This window comes from Sapajus apella, unplaced genomic scaffold, assembly GCF_009761245.1.
Source record: "Sapajus apella isolate SASKATOON/1434 unplaced genomic scaffold, GSC_monkey_1.0 scaffold15, whole genome shotgun sequence".
NCBI classification, from domain to species: Eukaryota; Metazoa; Chordata; class Mammalia; order Primates; family Cebidae; genus Sapajus; species Sapajus apella.
In genome coordinates, this window is record NW_022436955.1 from 26,979,324 (window position 1) to 27,001,749 (window position 22,426).

General features: G+C 41.7%; 1 protein-coding gene across 3 annotated transcripts in view; it reads left to right on the top strand.

Moving 5' to 3' along the window:
* CDH13 (cadherin 13) overlaps positions 1-22,426 on the top strand; it is a 1,241,014-nt gene that overhangs the window by 1,030,549 nt on the left and 188,039 nt on the right. For all 3 annotated transcript variants that reach the window (XM_032283885.1, XM_032283883.1, XM_032283884.1), the window contains exon 8: positions 13,707-13,847. In XM_032283885.1, the coding sequence (XP_032139776.1) occupies positions 13,707-13,847 (141 nt within the window). The remainder of the gene's footprint in view (positions 1-13,706; positions 13,848-22,426) is intronic.

The following is a 22,426-nucleotide window of genomic DNA, read 5'->3' on the forward strand; positions in this document are numbered from 1 at the left end:
GACAAGGTGCTGAGGCACTGGGATTTCCTCCCAGAGGGAGGGCAAGTGAGTCCAGTTCCCCTCCACTTTGAAAAGGGCTCTGGAGGAGGGGCAGAGGAAAGGCAGAGATTTTATTGTTTCCAGTTTATTGTTATTTTTTTAAATAAATGAAAAGGAGCCCTCCAAGGGCATGTTTATGGGTCTTATTATTTGCGAAGAAAAAACACACTTGTCTTTATCAACATCCTGTATGTCTGTGAGGCTGAGCTGAGAAGGGCGAGACCAAATGTTAAGTCGTAACATTTGACTTCTTGTTCCTTGCTCTGCTAACGTTCCAGGCTGTTAATAGGCTTAGCCCTTGTCAGCGGAGCCAATACAATTTCAAGAACAAAATGAATGATGGCGCCCAGATCAGAAAAGCACTGCCTCATGAGAACAGGTCAGGGCAGTCCGTTAGGCATCTTGTGCAAATAATGCCGAAGAAAGGGGGTCACAGAAGCTGACTGTACCAGGCATGAAATCACCAGGGCAGCCTTCCAGAATAATCCATGGCCGGGTTATTCTCACTGCCTTTTCTCCCTGGTCTGCGAATTCGCTTTTGGACAATAGCTGCGGTGTAATTGGAATCCATCTTGTGTGATTTTTTTCCCTCAGATGATTTAGAATTAGTTCAATTTATTTTCAAAAAGTATAACCCAATGACAGCAGAAAGGCCGTGTCTCGAATTGCTTTCCTGTCCATGGCTAGAGTGGGTGGGTGTCATTTGCTGATTTATTGCTCTCTCAGTGGGCTTCTTTTGTTTCCAAAGCTACCTGGAATTAGGGCCAGCCATAGAACTCTAAACCAAAGTCAGCTTCGCATAAAAATGCATTTGACTTAAGAGACCACGGATAATGCTGATTAAAAGTAACCCTGCGTGGCAAAATTTGATTAACAGATCACATCTGAATGGGAAGAGGTTCTAGGGACTGGAGGACGAATCAGGCTCACCGAAGGCAACTTTGATTGCAGTTTTCTACAGGGAGGATGCAGTTCTGATTAAATGACTGAAATTAGTAGGCAGGGACCATTACCATGCAAAGGACTGACGTTAGGCAAAGGTCATAAAGCTGGAATGGCTGCAAGTCATAGATGTTTAAAATCTAATTTTAGAAGCATCCTTCAACCCTTGGTGGGCTCCTGTGCCTCTGTCACTGGGAGTCAGTAATTGAATTTTCTGGACGTTTTGACCAGTATGTAACTTTGTGGAGCTGATTACACAGCAGAACGCAATTTTTAGTCTGACCTTAAAAGCATTACCTTCTGCTGTGTGATTAGAAAACATACAGAGAGTGCCGCCCTTCTAACTGCGCTTGATTTGGGGAAGAAAAAAGAAAAAGAAATACCTTGCTATTTCATGTAACCTGGTAAGATTCATTTAGATTCTACGCAGATCATTTAATAACAGATTTTGTAAAATCTTAACATACGGAGCTACCGTAAAACGTATTATCTTTTATTACCCATACAGAGAATGACATTTTAGATGGTAATAAATTGAAACCCAAGGAAAGCTATTTGCTTTCGGAGACTGCTCAGCGAATGACAGGAAGAGTAGTTTCCCAGTTTTACACCGTAGCAAATACGGCCCCCCAGGGTCATTGGAGACAGCCCCCAGCTGGCTTTGTTGAGATTTATCTGAGCAACATTCTCTTGTCCCTCTTTTTCTTGAAAGGTCATTTCCATCCAAACCTCACCACTTGAGGATCCAGTTTTCCTACCATAATGTCCCTTTTTCCATCCCATGCACTTGGAGATGTGTGGCTGGCCTAGGGCTGCGCCTTTGACTGGGACCAGCCAGTGGGGCATCTGCCTCCAGGTAGAAAAGAGCCCAATCCGTCAGCTCCAGAGCACCCAAAGCCTCCCTCTGCATGGGCTACTCTCTGAAGAAGGATCTTCCCTTCACAGGCTTGGGCAGCCAAAGCCTCATCACCCTGCCACGCCCTGCAAAACCAGGCTGTCTAGAGACGGATTCAGCCTGTCTTACGTTGTCCATGCCTGCCTTTGGACCTGTAACAGCTGCGGCCTGTAATAGCAAACCTGAGGCCAAGTTTGCTGTGTGTTGATCAACATAACCACTTCTTGATTTATTCATTCACTGAACATTTACTGAGAGTGCCTGATGGTGAACTAGTTTGTATGATTTTTCCCCTAGTAATTTAGAATAAGTTCAACTTGTTTCCAAGGACTAAAACCCGATGACCACATACAGGCAGTATCTTGGCACCTCCGTGTCTCAGGGGGCAATGCATTAGGGATATGGCAGGACTAAGTCAGAGACAGAATCCTTGCCCTCACCAAGGGATGTAATAAATACTTAGAAAGTGACTGACACATTGGAAATCATAGGCATGGAAGAGAAGCTTCTCCAGTATTTGATATTTACCACGTTGTAGATGGGAGGACATTCATCTTCCTAGTAGACAGATTTTGCAGGAAAAGGTCTGGTTGACATCACACTTCAAAGGATTGAAATGGAAATATTTTCCAGAGAAATGACAGAGGATGCTATCCTGGGAAGGCGGGCCCCCTGTGAAGCTGGCAGCTGGGCGTGGAATGAGGTGCAGCTGGTGAGGCCACGCACCACCTGGAGCCAGGAGGCTGCTGGGCCTCTCAGCCTTCCAGGAAGCTCAGAGGTCACCCTCCAGAGGAGGTGTATTCATTTCCTGTGGCTTCTGTAACAAATGACCACAAAATCGGTGGCAGACAGTATCAGAATATATTATCCTGCAGGTCTAGAAGTCAGAGGTCCAAAATGAGTCTCGCTGAGCTAAAATGGAGGTGTCAGCACGTCTGGATTTTTTGTGACGGCTCCAGGGGAGAATCCATTTTCCTGCTCTTTCCGTCTTCCAGAGACAACTGGCATTCCTTGGCTCATGGCCTCTTCCTCTGTTTCAAGAAGCACTGCCTCTGACTCTGTGTCTTAGGCACCTGCTGTAAAAAGCTGAGAAAACAAAAGCTAATATGGCAAACAGTAGGTTGTGAAAATACAGAAAGCATAGAGAAAAAACATCTTAATTACATTTTATTTTACTTCAAAGTTAGATCTTCCTTGTCTGAATCCAGATTAGCCTGTTCAGTTCAGCTCCTAACCAGCCATGTGCTCTTGGGATTCCCTCTGTTTCCTCTCACTCTGAGTTCCTTGAAGGTAGGGCAGGACTAGAAGGCCTCTAAGATACTTTCAAGAACTTGTGTCTCTCCAGCCCACAGGCACACTGTTCGCCCTGTCTCATCCTGACACCTCCACTCTTATTCCCAGGCTCTTCTTCCTTCTCTGAATTCTCTCCCCTCACACCCTTCCTTCAAAGCCCGGCTAGTCTTACGTTAACCTGAAGTCACTGAAAAGCCACCACGAAAGCACTCCCAGTGAGCACAGAACCAACTTAGCACAAGCTCCCTGCTGCCCTGGGGAGCCACTTATGTATCTTTTATCTTCACCCAAGCTGTGACTTCCTTGAAGGTCCAGAGCATGCTTTTTCTTGTCCCTTTTGTATCCAGAACAGAACCAGAATCAGCCTTCCTTTCCTATTCAATGACTACATTTCAGAGAGTTTTAGGATTAATGGTTTCCCACCTTCTTCCATAGAATTTGACTTTCAGTCCAAGACCCCATCTCTAATTCTATGATAGGATATTCCCTTCTGAGGAAGCACTCCTTAATCTCTTCCAGCCTCCACCTTTCCACCTATAATGTCTAGATCAATTGGCCTCGCCTTCGTAATTCCACAGAACTCTGTGCTTACCCCCATCTCACTGTGCTGAAATCTGGGTGTTGGTCTCTCCCATGGGACTTGATTCCTGATTCCTGTTATTCACATCATCCAGCACAATCCCTACTACACAGTAAGCGCTCAATCAATGTTTGATGAATTAAATAAGCTCCATAGAGCTTTCCTGAGCACCCCACATTCTGACCTCCTTCACGTAGAGACCTTAATTGGTGACAAGACCATTCTGATAACACTCATCTCATCTGACCTTACAGACTTGCTTTTTGTTCATCTCTCTGGACCAGAAATGCACCAAAAGCAGGCTCTGTGTCATTCATCACGTCCCAGCAGTTACTTGAGCCTAGTAGACACTAAATAAATGTTTCAGTGGACTGGCACTGAATGTCAAGTATTTGCCACCTTGAGCCTATGGAGATGCCTTTTCCAGGTATGCTAGGAATGCATTGGCGGTTTATTTACTGTAACTCATCAGGAGTAGCAGAAGATGCACACGTTGCCTGGAAATGTTTTATTTGATTTTGGTGTCCCTCAACCTCAAATCTATCATTTAGGTGATTCCAGCCGCATATGTCTAAGAGACAGTGTTTATTTCCCCTGCTGCTCCTCCACCCCTGCCAGCTTTGTCGCAGGCAATAAATCTGGGGAAATGAGTGTTGCCTTCTCCTTGCCCACCAGGCCCCAGCAAGGAATGGGGAAAAAAAAAAAAAAAAAACAGCAGGCGACAGCCAAGAACGTGAATGTTCACGTGCATACCGAGAGGCAAGGTGAAAAGACGTCTAAAGACAAACACAAGTCAAACCAGGCTCACCCTCCTGCCTGGGAAGACGGAAGAACACCACTCGACCTCTGCAGTGGGAATAAGGCACATTTTATGAGGATGTGTAAGTGGTTCCTGCTGGATTTATGGACTACCTATTCCCAGTGTTATGTGGCCAGAGTGGTTAAATCAAACTCCAGACAGACAACAGCTCGTTCTGCTTCAGATAGTGTTTTCACCAATCTGTTGCAATATTTATAGACCAGGTGTCAGGTGCAGCCAGGCTGGGGAAGAATGTGGTCCCTGTTTAGGCTCCATATTGCAAGGACACTTGGGATCTCCAGATGATCAGGGCAAAGCTAAAGAGGAAATGAATGAATGAATTCCATTCCATCTTTGCTATGTAGACCATGTTAATGGTTTCTCATTATTGATACCTTAAATATTAGGCTACAAAGGGATTTGTTGACAAAATGCCTTTTTACTCCTTTCCTTGACTCCTAAAGCAGAATGTGTGGGCCAGAGCCCATTTTCACTGGCTCACATTGGCCAACTGGTGTCTCTGTTTCCGACTAAGTGCTTTGGGAGTGAAATCATGTGCGTAGCTTGAAATCAGCCACGGTAGGAGTAGCTAAACCTCCAAAACCGAAAACAGTACAAATCTGGAGAATCTATTCTTAAACAGTTACAGGTATACAACTCTTCATTATTTTTTATATTATATATAATTTTATATTTATATATTAGTATATAAACATCAGTATATAAGACATGTTATATAATTGTTATGTGATGGTTGTAATCAAGACTGTGCAATAATATATAATCATATTTACGTAATAATGGGCAAATTATGTCTTATGTAATATGACTAATTGTTACATAGCTATGATGTCCCAGGCAGTGAATTAGTAGCTGAGAGATAAAACTCTAAACAAGGCCCCTGATCTCAAGAAGCTCAGATTGTCAAGATAGCCACCAAATAAGTAACCAATAAGCAAGCACTGTGGTGCTGGGGAACATAGTACTCAACGTCTTTTGCTGCATTAAAAATTATCTCAAAAGTTAGTGACTTGATACAAGACACTTTCTCTGCTCAGGAATCTGGGCATTTCTTAGCTATATTCTCTGCCTGATGAGCACTCACAGAGCTACAACCAACGTGTTCAGAATCTGCTGTCTCGTTGGAAGATTTGTCTAAGGAAGGCTCCACTTCCAGGTTCACTCAGTGGCTGTTGGCAGCATCGTTGGCAGTTGCTTTTGGCTCTCCCTGAAGGCCACCCTTAGTTTTTTGCTACATCTTCAAAAGACTTCCCAAGGATTTACTAAATAATAGCAGTAGCATCTCTTGAGCATTTATGTATGCCAGGCTCTGTATGCAGCGCTTTACCCCTTTTAAGTCTCACTTATTCTGTAAGAACTTTTCTCCCCCACTTTATGGATGACGAAATGGAGGCAATGAGAACATAAGTCACTTGGCTGGGATCACTCAGCTAATGAGTCATGGAGCCAGGGTAGTAACAATTGATCACATATTGATTGCCTCCTTAAATGTCAAATGTCCTGTTGTGCACGAAGGTTCCTGCCTTCATGGAGCTTCTGTGCTGTGAATAATGACCATCAGTGAAGGAGCAGGAAGTCGCCTGGAGCAAGAAGTAGAGGTGAAAAGTTCAAAATGGAACAAGTGGGATATGGTGGAAAGAAATTCAGTCTGGACAAACTGGTAGGAGGGACATAGAGTGAAGTTCAAGATGAGGCAAGAGAGAGATGGGGAACTGTGCGGGTTAATAGGAAAACCATTTTCCATGTCACATCTATTCGCTGATTTCCCCCCACAGCTGCCATTATGCTTGTTATTAGTGATAAATGTTCCATTAAATGTATACTTATATGGAAGTCATCGTAGCTGTGTAAATATTGAGGGTCCGGTGATTGATTAAGTGCCAGATTTAGTGACATGGCTTGATTCTTTTCTCAAGATGAAATGTTTGGTTTTCAAATCAGTGTGGTCAGTGAACCTGGCCTGTGTCTGCGGAGATTCACTGGAGTCTTTTTCTAGCAGACATACCATCCTGCTTTGGTTTCTAGGATATATATTCTCTGGTAGCTGGTTGACACCCAGGAGGAGATAGCAAATGCAATAGAAATGCATGACTGCAGAACTCGAACAAGGAGAGCAGCTTGACTCTCCTAGATATGTCTTACAGATCAGATAGCTTCAAATAAAATCAGAGGAGCCAATTTAATTTTTCCAGTTTTGACACAGTGCATTTCTTCCTCAAAATAAAATTCTATCTCCTTGAGCTACAGTTCCCCAAAGTATAAGTCACTCCCTGCGAATAAATGACTTTGCTTTGGAAATGCCACTGATATGCTCAGACCTTTGAGATGTAATTTAGTTTGGGGAAACAGTAATATATCATGACTATCAATAATGAAAGTAAATCGCCCACCTTGTGTGCTGAGTACTGGCTAGGTGTTGTGGCCAAAGGCATGGTCCTTGCCCTTGAAAATTTTGTCATCTATTTAGGGAGATAGTAAATGGGCATTCAGAATAAAGCAGAATGGGAAACAGAGCCTTCATATTAGACAAGGTAAGCTAAGCACTGTCATAAACAGCCCTTAAACCTAAAAAATGGCTTATGTCGGGGCCAGGCATAGTGGCTTATGCCTCTAATCCCAGCACTTTGGGAGGCCAAGGTGGGCGGATCATCTGAGTTCAGGAGTTCTAGACCAACCTGAAGAACATGGAGAAACACTGTCTCTACTAAAAATACAAAATCAGCCAGGCATGGTAGCACATGCCTATAATCCCAGCTACTTGGGAGGTTGAGGCAGGAGAATCACTTGAACCCTGGAGGCGGAGGTTGTAGTGAGCCGTGATTGCACCATTGCACTCCATCCTGCCTGGCAACATGAGCAAAACTCCATCTCAAAAAAAAAAAAAAAAAAAAAAAAAGGCTTATGTCTTGCCAACTTCACAGTTTAAAGTAGGTGAGCAATGGGGCTTTGCTCCTTCCATAATTTGGAGATCCAGGTTCCTTCCTTTTGGGGAAATAGAAAGTGCGGAAGGTTACATGGGAGGCTTAAGGACCACACCAAGTACCTAACTTGTGCTCACATTCCTCTGACCGCAGTCAGCCACACGAGTCCATTTTACTACAGGGACATCTGGACTGCACAGTGTAGCCATATGCCCCCGGAATCCAAGGAAACAGGATTTGGTGAACACACAACATGGTTTTCACCACAAGTTCCTTTGCTTGCAGGCAACTGACATTCATTCTGGCTGGTTGTGGTACCTAAAAGAAGCTCTTGAGTATACACTTGAATAAGGTACAGAATCAAAGACAGCATTGAAGTCAGGGGCCAGCAAAGATCCCAGTCCTTAGCACCCACGCTGCTTCTTCCTGGTAGAGCAGCGCCTTTTGCAAAACTCAGCTCAAAAACTGTTTGGAGCTGAAGCTGATTACACTCATCTTTCCTCTGAGCCTTGAACCAGAGAAACACAGAATGAGGTGAGGCCCAGGGAGAATAAAACTTGATCTTGAGAATGGGGTTGACCTTGATAAGGGGACCCCCTTCTCACTGATCAGTTCAGTAACCTAATGACTGAAGGGGAAGCTGGACAAGTGAAGAGGCAGGGTGCCTTCCTCGTGGACAGAGAGAAGCACAAGGGTGGTAAGTTACATTCAAGGCAAAAATCCCTCTGTTAGTCCTAGGAGTTACATGGAGAAATCCACAAGGGTTTACCCTCCATTCTGTCTTTGTGACTCTCAGCCCCACATTTCCTGTTTTCAGAATCCAATTGTCCCAGCTTGAATTAGGGAGTTACCTGTGAATTGGTCAATTCTGGGTGAGGGAGAGAAGCATGATGCATAGCCACTGGGATCTTTTTCTCTGCATCAATGTTTCCTCCTGGAGAATGGGGCATCTGCGGGCTGGAGACCCAACCTAAGAAGAATCTCTTCCAGCAGAGTCACAAATGCAGAGTGGCCAGCGAGGATACAGAATTAAAAATATATGTGTATATTTCAAGTAAGAGTGGCTCTGAGAGCTAGAAAATTAGGGGGTGATTTTCTGGAAAAGGCTCCCAGGATCAGGAAGTAGGTCAGAGGCAAGCGGATGGTATTCTGATCATATAAGAGCAAAGGATTTCATGTGGCATTTTCTCTAATTTTTAAGTGCAAACTGGGTCTTTTGCATTCCAAAGGAGGTTTCTTTTATTATTCATTTTGGGGATTTTGTTACTGTTCTTCTTGTGAAAGCAATAATGTTCATTACAGAAAAATCCCCAAATCATAACAGGCCAGTGAAATTTTTATATTAAAATTGCTTTTAAAAATGAAAACCTGGGCAGGGCACGATGGCTCATACCTATAATACCAGTACTTGGGGAGCAGGAGATGGGAGGATCATTTGAGCCCAGGAGTTTAAGAGCAGCCTGGGCAATACAGGGAGACCCTGTCTCTAAAAAAATACAAAAAATAGCAAGGTGTGGTGGTGTACACCTGCGGTCCTAGCTACTTGGGATACTAAGTTGGGAGGATCCCTTAATCCTGGGAGGTCGACACTGCAGTGAGCTGTGATCATGTCACTGCATTCCAACCTGGGTGACAGAGCGAGACCCTGTCTCAAAAAAAAAAAAAAAAAAAAAAAGGTAGAAACTTGGAAGCAACCCAAATGTTTATCCATTAGGGATTGATTAGATAAATTATAGTGGATCTTTACAATGGACTATTATACAGCTATTAAAATGAGTAGTTCTGTAAGGCTGAGATTAAAGTTTTATGGTAAAACAAATTATAATTCTATGTAAACAGTATTACTTTGATGAAATATGTGTGTCTATAAATGTGTCTATTAAATATGTGGGTATTTAAAGTGTATCTGTGTGTGTGTCTACCTGTAGAGGAAAAAGGAGATAACTATCAGTATTTACCTCTCAGACGTGCGGTTGGGCAAGGGTGGAGGAGCGGTCTTTGAAATGACTCTATCATTTTTCTGTTGCTTACAGTAATTGGATATTACTTCAGCAGTAAAAATATTTTTGAGGTTAGCCTTAAGTTTGCCCAAAAATGTAGACTTTTGAAACCTCTTCCCAAACTTTGCAATTTATCTACTTAATAGTCTAATTGATTCTCTACTAGGTTAATTGATGTATTTTTCATTATAGCTGCAAAGTTTTATTTACTTCAGGAGATGGAAATTGACAAGTTCATTTTCTAAAATTATTTATAAAATTTGTTTAAGAGAGTTATGCCAACGTGTCCTTTGCTCGTGCTACATTCCACTGACCAAAATTTTGTAGAAACCCCCATCTCTACAAAAAATACAAGAATTAGCTGGACATGGTGGCGTGTGATTATTGTCCCAGCTACTCAGGAGGCTGAAGTGGAGGATCGCTTGAGCCAGGAAAGTCGAGGCTGCAGTGAACCATGATCACATCACTGCACTCCAGCCTGGTGACAGAGTGAGACCCTGTCTCAAAATAAATAAATGTTTTTTTTTAATAAAGAATTATGGTAACTTTCCCTGGGGAAAAAAAAGTTTCTGTTTAGGGGAAACTATTAAAAAAGAAAATAATGTATTCATAAAATGATTGGAATACTGTTTTGAAGAACCTATTTTGATGCTATTGTATGATGTGGTAGCTCTGTGCTTTCTCACTAATCAGATAATTGATCATAGTGTTATTACAATAGTTGCAGTATTAGTCGAAACTGCCTTGTTCCTACTTACTGAACATCTGAATCAAGTGTCTTAAGGAAAGCCAAAATGTATTAGCTCATAGAATTCACAAAATCTAAGGAGTAAATCCTGGCTTCAAGGATGACCATTAAGGGGCTCAAATGTTAAAACAACAAGAGCAACTAACTCCATCTCTGCCTCTTAGTCTGTGTTACTTCCTTCTCAGGTTGACTTTATGTGGTTACCAGTGGCTACCACTAGCTCCAGATTGATGCCCTAACCACTTCCAAGTTTAACAGAAAGAGAACTTCTCTTCCCTAAGAATTCTAAAAGAACTAAAGAACTATGTCCTGGAATTGAATTTCAGTCTTGGGGTGGACTAACTTAGGTTATGTGTTCATTGCATGGTGATGGGAATGGAAAGCCCTGATTGGCCAGGCCTGAACCACATGACCATCCCTAAATCGGGAGTGGGGTCAGCCCATCTGAACTCCACCTGTACTGAGGATGGGGAAGGAGTGATGTCCAGGGAAATGATAGCATAGGTTCCAGAAGCAGTGGGAGAAGATATAGGACAGCAAAGCAGCAGACGCCCGCTATAGTTAGTGCTTGAGGCAGTCCTGTAGCAGGTCCCCACAGCAGTATGTACTGCAAGTTGGAGAAGCATGAATGCTATGAATGAGGACTTTATCTCCTTGGCATGTCACTGTCATAGAGCCACCCTGGTCTCCCAGTTTGCTTCCCTTGGCAATGTCAGGAGCTGTCCTTTAGAGACCAGCCCTGTCTGAGATCAAAAACTAAACATTCTCATAGGAGTGGTGAAAAAGTAACATCCTCTTGGATAAAAATATTGAAATATAAATAAAAAGCCTTAAAACATTCATATTCTTTATCCTAGTAGTTCCACTTCTTGGGATCTATCATTCGAAAAAAAATAAAAATAAAAATAAATAAAAGTGGCCAAAATATATATAAACCTTCATGAATAAAGATGTTAATTGCAGTGTTATTTAAAATTGTCAACATTTTGGAAACTGCAAATAACCAAAAGGCCTAATAATAGAAGACGAGTGTATCATAAAACATATATGTGATTATATTTTATGCAACCCTTAAAATAACATCTAGGAATTATGTTGGTAAATATTATATGGAAAAAATAATATATTTACCATAATCTCTTCAATATTGGGGGGAAAATCCACATAATTTTTATGTCAATGATCATGTGCTTTAAAAAATAAGTATGTTGTTTTATGACAAAAGTAAAAGTGTTATATAAGAAATTAGTCCTGTGATGTTCAGGGTAATGATTAACATGTTCAGAGACACTTGGGAAGGATTTTAAAGGTGGCCAATTTACTGGTTTCATGTGGTCCTGCTGCAGAAATTATGGCCAAAAGTACATCCAATCTTGCTGGTCAGTGATTATAAGCAGAAAGCCACTTCGTTAGGCTCAAGTTTTCTAGCTTCAGCTTGTGAATGGATGGGATTTCAAATGTCTATACCGAGAAGTGCCAACTAAACCAGCTAGGAGCAAAATTACCAGAATTCTTGAACCAGGCAGAACCAGAGCAGATGACACCTCAAGTACCTTCACCAAGCAATGCCAGCTGACCCAGCCAGAGCCGGAATTGGGTACTTTGTCAATTCCACTTGCACTCAGCAGTCAGAGAACTTTGTGACCTTCGATCCTGATGGAGCTAGAATTGAAACCAAACCATGAAGTGTCGAGCTGTGAAAGGAGCACACCAGCTTCCCACTCATCACCGTGAATTTCAGTGGAGGGCCTTAACAAACCACCCAATGGAACTATTACTCCTTAAAATAGTAGCTAGGAAGACGCTCAGAAGTTAAAGGAACAGCCGATGAAATGTGTCCCCATGAGCAGACAGCTAACAACACTTCAAATACTTTAAAGTTTTTGGGAGAACTAGCATTGAGCTGTTGAAATTTACCATGTAAACCTACGACTTAAAAGAAAATTAGACATCCTCCCTTGCTTTTTAGTTCTTTGCTCCCTGTGGTATTTCTTAATTATTGGTCGGTATAACCACCTGCTTTTGAAGCTGTCATACTGGTAAGGACTATTTACGTGATTGTAAACAACTATTATTTCTGTTACTGAAGGTGGTTCAACTCAGACTCTCTGTGTGAGTGATTAAGAAATCTCTCCAAAGTGGGTTAAGCTAATAAGGCAAATGATGGCCTTCATTAGCTGAAAGGTCACAGGCAGGGCTGGCTTCAGGAGTGACATGATGAAGTGGCTCCAGTATAACCACTAGGAGAACCGTTTCTTCTCTGAGATTCAAGTGTAATTCTCTTAGGACATAGCCTGTGTTCTTGGATGTGGGGGTTTCTCCTGCACATCCCTCCTGTGGTCATGACATAACTCCTCTAGCTCCCCCAACTAAATGCTACCAGGTCCACACCACAGCGAAACAGAACTTCCTTCACCTAACTGTCAAACACAGGGCCTGGACTTCACATTATACCACTGGAATGGAATCCACTGATTGGCTTCTCCTAATTAGGGCTCATTCCAAAAGTTCAATGGGTAGGAGGCAGAGAAAGGCAATCCCAACCCAAACCACATAAGCAGAGAAGAAGTAAAGAATAGGTCCTCAAAGGAATTGTGGGCTGGTGCCTTACCAGATGAATGGTATGCTTATTGACCAAGGCAAGCAGAAATCTAAAAAAGATGGTTTAAATGTAGGGGCTGTTATTTACCAGTGACTGCACTCTTATTCATCTTAGGATCAGGCCTATTCAATTAGTTGTTTTGACTATATAAACATCATCACCAAATCTTTGTCAAATATTCAGGTGAAAAACACATATGTAAAGAGAGAGAATATGCAAGATTGCTTGTGTTACATTTATCAAATCATTGGATTAAATGCGTCTTCCAAAGGTAACAGCCTGTGCAACAAAAAAAGACATAAAAGAAGTATCATATAAGTGAGTCTAAACCTTAGCGAGTTTTTTTCCCCATCTGTAAAATGGGAACGATAATTGCAAGTTGAGCTGCTTGTGGAAAAGACTAACAAGGATTTCTGTAAAGTGCAGTAATGCAATACCTGCCTCATCAGAGTGTCAAGTAAATGTGAGTTCCTAAAGCTGCCATCTTTGTTCTAAGCTCATCTTCAAAGGTAGCCTCATTTTCAGATCAGCCTCCTGAGGTCTCTGAAATAACAGATATGATGTATACCAAACCAAGGAAATGGAGCATTCTGTAGTATATCAAATGTCTCCCTAAATAAGGACAGGAAATTTAATATATTCTGTCCCCATGGAAAACTCCAATCTTTGAATAGTGACTGTCTTATATTGGAGAAATTCCAAGGGCACATTTATACATAATAGGTAAAAATGTTATCGCTACTTAAAGATGCCTGCTGTAGATGGAGGAGGAGGGGGAGACAGCTCCAGCAACACATTTGCCACCTTTCCAAAGCAGCAACCCAAATCTAAGTGTTATATTCTTTTTTTGTGCTTGTGTTTTGTAGACTCTGGAAAATCCCAAATATGAATTGATCATCGAGGCTCAAGATATGGCCGGACTGGATGTTGGATTAACGGGCACAGCCACAGCCACCATCATGATCGATGACAAAAATGATCACTCACCAAAATTCACCAAGAAAGAGGTAAACCCCTGTGCCAGACACCACCGTTGTGGGCACGGCTACCATTACTGATTGATGTGAATTTGTGTACCACAGCTCCTGCTGGCTCCCATGTCAACATCAACATACTCCTTTGTGGAAGAGAGGATAGTGTTTGGCTGGAATTCCTTCTCACATTTTTATTTTGTGTATGTGTGTGAAGCTAAAATACCGGAGCACAGTGAGAATGAAAGCACTGAATCTTGTTAAAGTCCATAAGAAAATAACTTCTAATGCCCAAGTGCCATTTTCATAGTTTTATTGGTGTTATTTAGCACTGAGTTATGACAGTCCCATTGTGATTTTAGCATAACAATAACTATTTTTTTCCGGCAAGTGCAGATTGAGAGGCCAGACGGAACAGCAGCAAGGAGGTAAAGCAGATTTCCTAGTTAATAACAATGTGGCCCAGGAGCTTATGAATAACAACCAAGTTAGCTCGTCTAGGAGAGCCATTATTTATTCTCAGGCCCTGTGCTTTTATGATTATGGATCATGGTTGTGGTTTCCCATTATTCCAAGGGAGCGATGTTTGGGGAAGGGCTGAGTACATGAGATCACATTCAGTTGCTGAATTGGTACCCATATCAGGAAGCCATTTGCACTATGCATCTGATGGAAATGTGCTAAGATTATGGCTTCTTTAAGGGCCAGGGCCAGGGTATGGATTTGATGTCCTTCCTCCTGACCAAGTGAAGTCTATGAAATAGGTACAATGGCCCCTGACTTTTACAGTCTTTACTGCATTCACCATGGTGTCTCCACCTGAGATCTGTTTCCTGGTTTCACTGTGTGAGCTTGGCTTTACCCTTTTACAAATTAACTTACTGTGAAGCTCAGAGAACCTAGAGAACAAGCCACAAGGTCATGGACAGAGGAAGTGGCAGAAATGGGAAGTGAACCAAGTTCCTGTGACTCAAAAGCTGCACTCCTAACTGTGGTACTGTGCTTTCCTCATCTGCCATCAATGCTTACAGCCTCTAGGGTGTTAAGAGGAAAGACCCATATATGGACCTGCAGTTGCCCCACCCCTCTCTGGAGGAATCTCAAGGCTACCCTGGGTGGCTTGGGACAGATGGATCCTCTCAACCCCCCATCTCCCCAGTGGCTCTATATTAGTTCATTCTCACACTGCTATAAAGAACTACCTGAGACTGGGTAATTTACAAAGAAAAGAGGTTGAATTGGCTCATGATTCTATGGGCTGTAGAGGGAGCATGGCTGGGGAGGCCTCAGGAAACATTCAGTCATGGCAGAAGGCAAAAGAGGAAGCAGGCACACTTTCACATGGAGGAGAGGGAGAGAGAGAGCAAAGGGGAAGGTACCACACTCTTTATTGTTGTTACTGTTATTATTATTATTATACTTTCAGTTCAGGGTTACATGTGAAGAACGTGCTGGTTTGTTACATATATATACACATGCCATGGTGGTTTGCTGCATCCATCACCCCGTCATCTACATTAGGTATTTTTCCAAATGCTACCTGTCCAGATCTCATGAGAATTTTATCATGAGACAGCACTGGGGGGTGGTGCTAAAGCATTAGAAACCATCCCCATGACCCAGTCACCTTCCACCAGGCCTCAGCTACAACACTGGGAATTATAATGCAACATGAGATTTGGCTGGGGACACAGAACCAAACCATATCAGTAGCCCCGCATGGCTCACTGAGGAGGTAGATGTCCGCCTTTCTCCCTGTGGTGTCTTGGGCACTCAGGATTCCAACCTCAAAACAGCAAGGTCCGTGGGAGTTTGATCTTCTGCATTCTCTGACTTCCCATAACAATGTTCCTCTAGCTGCTAATATAGACTGCTCACTATTTCCATGGTTCCAAACTGGCATTTCAAGAACACCGTTTCTAATTGGTTCCAAACAATTCTAATTCAGTTCCAAGAAATTAGTCCCACAAATTATACCACTGGGGTGGGGTTAAGAATTAAAAATATACACTTCAGGGTCAAATAGATGTGGGAAACACTGAACTGATTACGTTAAATGATTTCTTTAACTGCAGGACTTCTGATTAACTTTTAAATGCTTTGTTTTTCTCTAACAGGGTTAGGTATGGTCTGAAGGGTTTCTCAGACTTTTTGGCCTGGGGACTTTTTTTTTCTAGACTGTCTCATATGGCTTATTGAGCTGGTGTTTCATGGAATGTTCATTGGGGTATTTTTGTTTATCTTTAGAATTTCTTTTCAACCTATTTCAAAATAAAAACTCAAAGCATGCTGTAATAATCAATATAAACATAACAAGGAGAACAAAAATAGGATAACCTAAACCCAAAATCTGAAGATAAATCCATGTTGCCAACTATGTGAAATTAGTTACTTTAATGCTACCCTGAATTCGGCTCCTGTGACTTAGGAAAAAAAGAAATGTGTGCTCTTTTGTGGACCAAACGCTATGAATGAGAGACTATTGTTTTTAATGTCACTGAATCTAAGGAACAATTTAACATGAACTGGAAAGGTTAGCTACCATTCTGCAATATAATATTGATTTCACAATATCATATTGGATACACCAAAAGCATACAGCGTTATCTGTCAATCTTAAAAAATAAATTTTGAAAAAAGAGACACTGAGTAAGTAGCATAAGGAAAATGTATCCACCTGTGAATATTGGCAAAAGCACAAAAAATGTCTTCAAATGGGCATTAGACAACGAGCTTGAGATTCCCAAAGGGCAGAACTGATTTCTAAACTCATAAAGAGAGATAAGTAATCAGATGAGAAGAAGTGATAACAAGTACACTAGACCCTCATTTGGATGTTAAATGTCCCAAAGGACTCTTTGTCCGGTGTTTGATAAATTCATGGTTAAACTTTCTAACATGCTCCTGAAAGGCTGATGTTGTTTGTTGTTGAAAGGGATTCATATCCTTTGGGTAGCGACACTACTGGAGGTGGTGTGATGGGGAAATAAGGAGAGGGCACTGGAGCCAGAACTGGGTTCACATCCCACTGACCAGCCATGCGGTGTGAGCATGGTAACTGCTCCACGTCCCGGTCTCTTCACCTTTAACGGGCTGATTGCAGAGTCTCCCTCATTAGGTCCTTGTGAATGAGCTGATGACTAAAAGCACCTGGATAGTGCCTGTCGCTCATTATTCTCTGAAGTGTAGAGATGAGGATGGTGGAAGGAAGGCAATGATGAAGAAGAATCTTGTGATGAGAAAGATACTGTGATGACCATGATGTTTCCAAAATGTCAGAGGCCAAATGACATTCTGATGCAAAGGGCCACCTCCCCTCCATGTTGAAAGGCTGCTCTTTCCTTTTAAGTGATCTGTGAATCTGCTCAAGCACTTCAGAATATATGGTCAGGACCCCAGAGTTCTAGGGGAGAACAGTTCTGCAGGAGAGGTGGCAGACTCTGTAAAATGCATCACTATGAGATCAGGACTGGGGAAAAAGCAAGAGAGGCCAAGAGAAACCTGCTGGGGACAGGAGAGCTCCTGAAGAGGACTGGCTCAGGTGTAGTGGCCTCTAGGATATGGAAGAGGCAGAAAAACAAGATGCCCTAGAAACAGAGGGGAAACACGGGGCTTACGATCTTGACATTGAAACAAATTTTAGTGATGAAGATCAAGGTTGTCGTTCCAGAATAGAAATGGTGATCATTTGGAATTGGGGATGTCTAGAAAGCTCTCCAAGAAGATGTAGTCCCTTGTAAATTTCTTCGTACCTTAGGACATTTTGAAATTCATAAGAATACATGGTTATTGGGAATATATGGGGTTTTAAAATTTTATTTTACATGACTTTCCATCTCCAGAGAGATAGATCTTTTTATCTATTTTTAAAATCTGTATGAAAGAGGAGTTATGATTGATCACAGATAATAAAGACTAGAAATAACACTGTTGAACAAGATGGAGGTAAACTTTCTCTCGCTTAAAAGTTTGGAAATGAAGGCTGGGCGAGGAGGCTTATGTGTGTAATCCCAGTGGGCGAAAGTGGGAAGACTGCTTGAGCCCAGGAGTTCAAGGCCAACCTGGGAAACATGGTGAAACCCTGTCACTACAAAAAGAAAAAAAAAATACAAAAATTATCCAGGCATGGCGTCATGTGCCTGTGGTCCCAGCTACCTGGGAGGCTGAGGTAGGAGGATCACTTGATCCCGGGAGGTGAAGGCTGCAGTGAGTCGTAATCACAGCACTGCTCTCCAGCCTGGGTGACAGAATGAGACCCTGTTTCAAAAAAAAAAAAATTTTACGGGCAGACAGACCCAGGCCAGTTTGGTGATGTCATGATGTCAGTTTCCCAGGTTCCGCTTAGCTTTCTACTCTGCCTCCCTCATGGCTGCCTCATGGTACAATAGGGTCACTGCAGCACCAGCTATAACATCCGATAACAGGAAGAAAGAAGCAGGGAATGAGGAGAATGAAGGAGATCAGCCACCTGAGTAAATGTCACTTGAAAAGCTTCCCCAGAAGACCAAGTGACTTCTGCTTGCATCTCTTTAGCCTTCCTTCCCTGTAAGGGAGACTGAGAAATAACTGTAACTGTCTTCAGTTGGCACGTTGCATTTATAGTGTTTGTTTAAGGAAGGAGATGCTTTAAAGGTTGCTTTAAAAAGTAAATTCTTTTTTTTTATTTTATTTTTATTTTTTTTTCCTATTTATTTTATTGCATTTTAGGTTTGGGGGTACATGTGAAGAACATGCAAGATTGTTGCATAGGTACACACATGGCAGTGTGATTTGCTGCCTTCCTCCCCTTCACCTATATCTGGCATTTCTCCCCATGCTATCTCTCCCCCCCCTCCCCCCCCCCCCATCCCTCCCCCATTTCCCCCCAACAGACCCCAGTGTGTAGTGCTCCCCTCCCTGTGTCCATGTGTTCTCATTGTTCGACACCCGCCTATGAGTGAGAACATGCGATGTTTGATCTTCTGCTCCTGTGTCAGTTTACTGAGAATGATGGTTTCCAGGTTCATCCATGTCCCTACAAAGGACACGAACTCATCATTTTTGATGGCTGCATAATATTCCATGGTGTATATGTGCCACATTTTCCCTGTCCAGTCTATCATCGATGGGCATTTGGGTTGGTTCCAGGTCTTTGCTATTGTAAACAGTGCAAAAGTAAATTCTTATTGCAAAGTAAGCTCATTTGTTGAGCCCTCTTGTGTTCATTTACAATGACTATACACTTACTTAGAAGCTAGGGCCACATCTCTGCTACTGTCTGTTGTAATCCGGCGGGTATCCAATAATAGAGCATTTGCTGAATGCTTCCTGAAGATAATGTTCACTTCAGAACAGAGTCACTGGATGTGATGAACCAAGACTGTACTTAAAATTGCTGCTGATACATGAAATCAATTTTCAGTCATTGACGTTCATGCAGATTTAGGTTGGAAACACTAGTTTTTCTCTGTGGAGAGTTCTATAAGTTTTCCTAATCGCCTGTACATGTGACTTCAACTAAATATTAGTTTTGAATTTCCTACATAAGGGATTTGGAAATGATTTTAGGAAATCTAGTTAAATTTTTCAAACCCAGACTTTAAAATAGAGATGAAAACTTCGGCAGCCACATTTGTGACTTTTTCATTCTTGTCTCTCAAGTTTTATTGTTTTGTTTTTTTAGATTTCTGATTTGTGCCTAGAACATGGCTGATGCCCAACAAATCCTGATTGAATAACATGTTTTCACGTAAATCTCAGGTCATGGGGATTAATAAACTCCCTATTAATTTTTAAAGAATCAGTTTGCAAATGATTATAAGATTTTTAAAAAACAAAGTTTCAAATGTCATTTCCAGTTGTGCCTTAAAATGGCAATTGGTCATTTAGATTTAATAATTTAGGATTTTTTGGCAATTCAATGGGTTCTTTCTAAGGTAAATATTTTGGTGTTTGAGCTATAACATTATCATACCTATAATAAAAATGACATAAAACTTGTATGATCCTGTCCTCCAGCTGGAAAATGAGAGATGGGTAAATATTCCAGTTTTCACAAGGGGACAAAGGCAAATGGCAGGAGTTAGGAGCTGTCAAGCTGCAACTGAGCCACTGGCAGAAATTCACATCAGGTTATCAAATGAATGCCAGGGTGCAGGCTCCAGTTTCTAAAAGTCAGTGTGGAGTCTTAAAGAATACATGATGCCTCAAGAGTCTTCTTTTCCTTTGGGGTATTAGCATTTTTTCTTTTTTGAGATAGGTTCTCATTTTGTCGCCCAGGCTAAAGTGCAGTGACACAGTCACAGTCACAGCTCACTGCAGCCTCCACTTCCTGGACTCAATCAATCCTCCTGCCTCAGCCTCCTGAGTAGCCAGAACTTCAGGCACATGCCACCATGTCTGGTTAAATTTTGTATTTTTTTGCTGTTGTTATAGAAATGAAGTTCTTTTTTTTTCCCATTTATTTATTTTATTGCATTTTAGGTTTTGGGGTACATGTGAAGAACATGCAAAATTGTTGCATAGGAACACACATGGCAGTGTGATTTGCTGCCTTCCTCCCCATCACCTACATCTGGCATTTCTCCCCCTGCTATCCCTCCCCAGCTTCCCACCCCCCACCGTCCCTCCCCTATTTCCCCCCAACTGACCCCAGTGTGTAGTGCTCCCCTCCCTGTGTCCATGTGCTCTCATTGTTCAACACCCGCCTATGAGTGAGAACATGCGGTGTTTGATCTTCTGCTCCTCTGTCAGTTTGCTGAGAATGATGGTTTCCAGGTTCATCCATGTCCCCAGTTCTATCATGTTGCTCAGGCTGGTCTTGACCTCCTGGGCTCAAGCAATCCACCCACCTTACGCTCTCAAAGTGCTGGGATTACAGGCATCAGTCACTGTGTCCAGATAGTATTAGCATTTTTAATAAAAAGTTATATTAATTAACTGCCCAATACGGCCTGTAATCATTTTTCTCCTCCAAATCTGGCTGCAAACTCTGTGGTCACTTCGTATAACAATTATGTAAGATCATTATCTATAGAAATATAAGAACAAAAGGTATAGGCTTTCTTCTAGCAGGGTTGATAGAGATTTTCTCTGTGTCATCGAGAGTTTAGAAACTTTTTTTTTTTTTTTTTGCTTTCACAACACATTTTATTATTGGAAAACTTGTGCATATTTTAAGGGTTATCATCAAATTTCAGGACTTATTTTTTAGGTCATCAGCTATCATGTTAGTGTATTTTATATGTGGCCCAAGACAGATCTTTTTCCATTATGGCCCAGGGAAGCCGAAAGATTGGACACCCCTGAGCTGTACAATTTCCAGTGTTCTTGTGTAATAACTAATGTTTAAATCAATGAGACATAACAACTAGGTTGTCATCTACATCCTTGTTTGGGGCATGTTATGAGTTTTATGTTATCTTTATTGGTGTGAGCATGGCAGGTCAAATCAGCTAGAATTTAAATCTTTTTCCAATGTGTTTACTATGATTCATTCTTCTTCATTAGTGGCTTCATGAAAAAATCAAGAAACCATTTTATTTCTTATGTTGGGAATTTACCGTTTCCTCTTAATAAATTATCTCCGGCAGAATGATGTCACGATACCTATTCATTTTTTAACTTTATCACATTTGCTTATAGTCTATTAAAGTTTTCTAATAACAGCTTTATTGAAATATAACTCACATGCTGTAAAGTTCATGCTTTTTTTTTCTCACCCACATACTCCTTATAATTTATTTGGTTTCCAGTGACTCAAGTAATAAGATCCTACCATTTCCTTTTGGTAGCAGTTTTACTGTTTGGTGGTCCTCAAGGTTAGTTTTTCATGCCTAATACGCAGTTGGAGTAGGTTTTTTATTGTTATTAGACTTTAAGTTCCAGTGTACATGTGCAGAACATGCACTTTTGTGACATAGGTATACATGTGCCATGGTGGCTTGCTGACCCATCAACCCGTCATCTACATTAGATATTTTTCCTAATGCTATCCCTCCCCATCCCCCCACCCCCTCCTATCCCTCTCCTAGCCCCCTACTTCCTGACAGGTCCCGGTGTGTGATGTTCCCCTTCCTGTGACCATGTGTTCTCATTGTTCAACTCCCACTTATGAATGAGAAAATGTTGTGTTTGGTTTTCTGTCTCTATGTTAGTTTGCTGAGAATGATGGTTTCCAGCTTCATCCATGTCCCTGCAAAGGATATGAACTCATTATTTTCTATGGCTGCCTCGTATTCCATGGTATAGATGTGCCACATGTTCTTTAGCCAGTCTATCAATGATGGGCATTTGGGTTGGTCCCAAGTGCTTGCTATTGTGAATAGTGCTGCAATAAACATGTGTGCCTGTGTCTTTATAGTAGAATGATTTATAATCCTTTGGGCATATACCCAGTAATGGGTCGCTGGATCAAATGGTATTTCTAGTTCTAGATCCTTAAGGAATCACCACACTGTCTTCCACAGTCCACACTTTTAAAGTGTACAATTCATTGGTTTTCATTATATTCACAGGGTTGTGTAATTATCACTACTGTCTAATTTTAGAACATTTGCATTGTCCAGAAAGAAACCCAAACCCATGAGCAGTCTCCCCATTGCCCATTCCCCCACCCTGGCAGCCACTAATCTACT